At 49.1% G+C, this 5395-nt stretch overlaps 1 protein-coding gene across 1 annotated transcript in view; it reads left to right on the top strand.

Annotated features, from left to right (window-relative positions):
• LOC103774450 (pituitary homeobox 3) overlaps window positions 1-610 on the top strand; it is a 6706-nt gene extending 6096 nt beyond the window's left edge. Inside the window, exon 3 of the mRNA XM_008941856.1 lies at window positions 47-610. Coding sequence (XP_008940104.1) covers window positions 47-610 — 564 coding nt within the window. The remainder of the gene's footprint in view (window positions 1-46) is intronic.
• Window positions 611-5395: the final 4785 nt, after the last annotated feature.

Here is a 5395-nt window from a genome sequence, read left to right as displayed (position 1 = left end):
ACACAGTGATGTCCCCCCCTTCCCCCCCCCCCCCCCTCTCTCTCAGGTCTGGTTCAAGAACCGCAGAGCAAAGTGGAGAAAACGGGAGAGGAACCAGCAGGCTGAACTGTGCAAGAACAGCTTCGGAGCCCAGTTCAATGGACTGATGCAGCCTTACGATGACATGTATTCCAGCTATTCCTACAACAACTGGGCCACCAAGGGGCTTGCCACCAGCCCGCTCTCGGCCAAGAGCTTCCCATTCTTCAACTCCATGAACGTCAGTCCCCTCTCCTCCCAGCCCATGTTCTCCCCACCCAGCTCCATTGCCTCAATGACCATGCCTTCATCAATGGTCCCTTCTGCAGTGACTGGAGTACCAGCCTCCAGCCTCAACAACCTGGGAAACATCAACAACCTGAACAGCCCTAGCCTCAACTCTGCCGTCTCATCCAGTGCCTGTCCTTACGCCTCGACAGCCAGCCCCTACATGTACAGGGACACGTGCAACTCCAGCCTGGCCAGCCTGCGGCTGAAGGCCAAGCAGCATGCTAACTTCACCTACCCGGCGGTGCAGACGGCAGCTTCCAATCTGAGCCCTTGCCAATACGCCGTGGACAGGCCCGTATGAAGGGCTGCCCTCTGCCAACCAGGGACTCGACCTTAGCCTGACAAAAGGAGACCTTCAGCCCTACTACAGCGTACGTCCTGCAGAGAATGAGCGTGAACACAAGAGCAAGAGAGAGCGAGAGCGAGAGCAAGCAGGCAGATGGACCTCTCTGAAGATTTGTCTAACTATCGTATGGTGAATTTTGACTGTCTTTCCCCTCCCAAACCTCTTCCCTCCTTGCCCGCCAGACCTCCTCCTTCTGACCCATGGGCACCAGAAACGGATGTGTTTCAGTCTGCCCCTCCGAGCCCCGCAGGGGTGAGCTCCCCAGACCCCCAGGACAGCACGGGCAGCCAGATGCCACTCCTGCAGGGAACAGCCAGGAACAGGGCAATGTGGGAGCTGCCGTAGGGTGCTTGGCTGACCCCTTCTCCCTGCCCAGGTGCGAGGTTCCAGCTGAGGACATCTTGCCCCCTTATTTATCACGCAGCCAGTAAGGAAAGCCTTGTCTCAGTCCCTTTATAATGAGCGTGGCTCTTCAGACTTGAAGCCTTAAGAAAGGAGTTGTAATGATATAAAATGTGTGTGTGTGTGTAAATATACATATATCTGATATATGTATATATATACACACACAAATACATACGTAGACAGTATAATAGGCTTTTTTTTTTGTTTTATACGTGAAATAACCTACAAAGTAGACCTGAAAACCAAAAACCCCATAAAGTAAGCACACCCACTAAGATGGTGTCCTGCCTGTCATGCTTTACTGCTTCAGTCATTTCCAGTCAGACAGGGACACCTTTGCCAGTGTACATCCAAAGCATCTCTTCTTGCAACGATCAGCTCCCCCTTGCACATCTCCTTCCCTTCCCTTCTCCAAATCCCATTTCCAAAAATGATAATAAAATAAAAGTTGGCACAATCTCATCAAGGTTTCTGCCTGTCTGGTTATTGAGGGCATGAACCTGCATCAGAAATCAAGTGCTGAGCAAGAGTGAGCATCCTTGGGAGTGCCAGCATGAGGCAGCCCGAGTCGGAACAGGGGCCTGGTGTTTGGAGGTTCCACATCTGTTCCTCACAAATCAAACACCTTGGCTCTTCAGGACAGCAAAAGCCCACAAACACAGCATGAAAGGGAAAACAAGCCCCCTCCCCATTCCTTGTCTGCATGTACTCACAGCATCAGGAAGGTCAAGCCTGTCCTGGCTCAGGCTTCCCTGCTCTGCTGGATTGGGCCAGTGCCTTTGGAATCCCAGCAGCCCAGGGCAGGGGAGTCCCTCCAGGCACTCCCACTCTGACCAGCAGTCCCCAGGAGAGAAGCCACCTGCAGCAACCTGCTCTGCTAGCCTGCCCCTGCACAGTTTCTCTTGGGAAAGCTGTGTAACAGGTGGCTCTCCCAAAATGTACACACACCAGGGGACCTGCTGCTTCAGTCAATGGAGAGAGATGCAGAAGGTCCCTCTAGGGACCAGCTCCACACGTAGCCTCCTTTCACTTCATCAGGCACACGCTCCAAGGGGAGAGCACAATCCCCCAAAAAAACCCATGTCACCACAAGAAGTTTTCTTACTTGGATGAACAGAAGAGGTGAACCTGGCATAAACCAGGTTTCTGCAATGCTGTTCGTATGCAGAGAGGAAGCAAGTTCTTTGCTAAGAAGGGATCTTCACTAGGACACAGGAAGAGGTCCCTCACGAGCAAAGCATACGAACCACTCAGGCTTTGCCAAAGCCTATCCCACAGGGAGCAGCTGCTGCTGAAGGTGCTGGTAAGCAGATGCTGAAAGCAGTCACAGACATCATCCCAACTTCACGAACAAAATTATTCTTTGCTCTGAGCTAATCCAAAATGAGGGAACCAAGTTACTGTGCAATAAAACTACCACTGGAAGCACAACCCTACCTGCAACGTGCATTCAAAGATCAAGCATAAGCATCTGAAGTATAGACATAGTGCATCTTAGACAAGACCATCCTTTGTAAACTGGATACTACCTTGCTGCTGGGCACCAGTGCTGCTGAGGTAACTTCAGTGGTTCATTTCTATTCTGTGCTAGAGCCTCCATCCAGCAGCCTTCCCACCAAACATAAGCCTTGTCTTGGTGCTATTGTGCTTAACTCCTTTCTCTGCTGTGGCTCTTCCCCCTAATGGAAGAAAGAAGGGACTGGGCTTCTTTCTGATATTCTCTCCTCCACTGAGCCCGACTTGCAGCTGAGTCCAATTCTTCCCCCTGATAATCCAAGCCAGTGGTGCTACAATCCTCTCCTACTACTTAATGAAGGAGCTGAGCTCTTTATACACCTGGTCCTTCCCCTACCCCCTTTCCATGCACCCTACCCCTCTGCCTGTGCTGATCTTAAGCCCAGGTAGGAACATGGCAAAGCCAGAACAAGCATCTCTCATAAAAATGCAGCTTTACCTGCATAAGGAATTGAAGAGGGACCCAGCTTCCCTTTCACTTTAGTAGTATGTCTATGGAAGGAAAGAAAATTCTCCCTTCTCTTCATCCCAGCTGAAGCCAGGAGCAACATGAGCTCCTATTTCCCTTTTAACCTGTTCTTGCAGCTGCATTGTGCCTTGAGCAGCTCCTGTGCTCAGTTGCTTTCCATGTTGCTATAATGCTTGTGAACATCCTCTACTTGTCCCCACAGAGACAGTGAAGTTTGGTTGGGGTGGTGTGTACAAGGTTGGCTGCTGCTGGGTGTTGCAGGATTCAGCTGATGAAAGATATGCCCAAATATATAGAACAGAAAGCCAACTCCAGCACACAGTTCTGTTGGAGCCAGTGAGCAAAAGTCAAGACCTAGACCTAGTTTAGGTACTGTTTTTTCAGCCTGAGGTTTTCCATGCAGTTATTTCAATTAATATTATACTACAGCAGTCTGATTTCTGAGCAGGACAGACTCAGTTAGTACCCACACAAGGCAACTGGTGCACGCAGGTGTGTGGTCAGGGGATCTGCAGGCTGGCTAGCTGATTCAAATTTCTCCTTGCCAGTCCTGTATGGAGAAGATTGAGGGGTCTCTTTCCTCAGTCAGAGGTATTGCTCTGTGTAGAATCCAGACCAGATGGCAAACCACACACCAGCTCTGAGCTGAGAGCGCTTTGTACAATGGCATCAGGTAACTGACACAACCTTAAAGTGAAAACCTTAAAATCTGCAGATAATAGAGGTGACCAGCTGTAACAAAGTGAGCAAGTTGGCAGCAGAGAGCTCTGGGAGAGGTCCCCTGCTTTCCAAATGCCACCTGTATTCCTGATGTGCCAGTACCAGCCTCTCACATTCAGCTCCCTGGTCCAGCATAAATACAGCGGGTGTTCTACAGACCTTCTCCAGGACACCTCTCTCTCTCTCACACAAGTCTCCAGTACTTCTCTAGCTCTGTCTCCTTTGTACTCCAACTCAAGCAGGTGGGTTTTAGCAGGGTCATGCTTATTCTAAAGGCCTGTTAGGCAAGTAACGTTGTCACTGGATCCTTCCCAATCTGCTGATTTAGCAAGTGTACATTCTCCTCCATCATCCAGGTCATTAATGAAAATGCTGAATAACACCAGACAGAACAGATGTCCCTGAACTTCACTCAACAGACCCCTTCCTTTTCAACAGTGACCCATAGATAGCTCTCGTGGAATAGTTACCCAAAGAGTTTTGTACCTACCCAAGATCCCACTTATATCATCCTTAGGAGCCACTTAAATGGCAGCCAGGGCTCTTCTTCACTATGCCTTTATCCTGTCATAGAGGAAAATCAGATTGTTTTGATCAGATTCTCTTCCTGACCAGTCCGTATGGCTGCAGCTTATCTCCACCACTTCCAAGTAGTGAGATTATTTGTTCCAGCATTTTTTGGGTGGTGGGTAGGTGAAGGGATTTAACTGTCAGCAGTTCCTGGCTTTTGACCCCAGTCCCCATTTTGAAGCGGTGTTACAAAGCTTGCATTTTACAGTTTTTCCATGCCTCACTATCCCCAAGTTGTTCCCATAGATAACAGCAAGTATTTCTGGGATTGCTTTGCGGGAAGTTCACCATGCCCAGATGGTCTGAAAAATTCCAGTTTATTTAAATACCCTCTTATTTGTGCTTTTCTTATTCAAGGCCAGACTTTTAGCCCCCATCACCAGCATGGCTTGTGCTATCCATTTCCACATAGCTCTCTTTATCTGAAGGCTAATGCAAAGCACATGGAACAGTTGGGTGTCCTCAGTGGCTGCCATCAGTGCCTCCCCTCTCTGCTGAAAAACAGCACAACATAGTCTTTGGTTAGTCTCTTACTATTAATACAATGGAGACTTTTCTGACATTCCTTGCTTGGTACGTGCTAGCTTTTACTATGGTCTCTCAATAGAGTTCCAAACTGCAGGCTGGAATTTGCAATAAGCTTGTCAACAACACTAAGCTGTGTGGTGTGGTTGACACACTGGAAGGAAGGGATGCCATCCAGTGGGACCTTGACAGGCTAGAGAGGTGGGCCCATGTAAACCTCATAAAGTTCAGTAAGGCCAAGTGTGAGGTCCTCCACATGGGTCAGGGCAATCCCAAGCACAAAGAGACTGGGTGGAGAATAGATTGAAAGCAGACCTATAGAGAAGGATTGGGGGGTGCTGGTTGATGAGAAGCACAACATGATACAGCAATGTGCATTGGCAGCCCAGAAAGCAATCATGTACTGGGCTGCATCAAAAGAAGCATGACCAGCAAGTTGAGGGATATGATTCTTCCCCACTATCCTGCTTTCTTGAGACTTCACCATAACATAAGAAAGATGTGGAGTTGTTAGAGTGAATCCAGAAGAGGGTCAC

The sequence above is a fragment of the Merops nubicus genome, unplaced genomic scaffold, assembly GCF_000691845.1.
Source record: "Merops nubicus isolate BGI_N331 unplaced genomic scaffold, ASM69184v1 scaffold23776, whole genome shotgun sequence".
Classification (NCBI taxonomy): Eukaryota; Metazoa; Chordata; class Aves; order Coraciiformes; family Meropidae; genus Merops; species Merops nubicus.
Note: the sequence above shows the minus strand (reverse complement) of the source record. Positions and strands in the feature narration are given on the sequence as shown.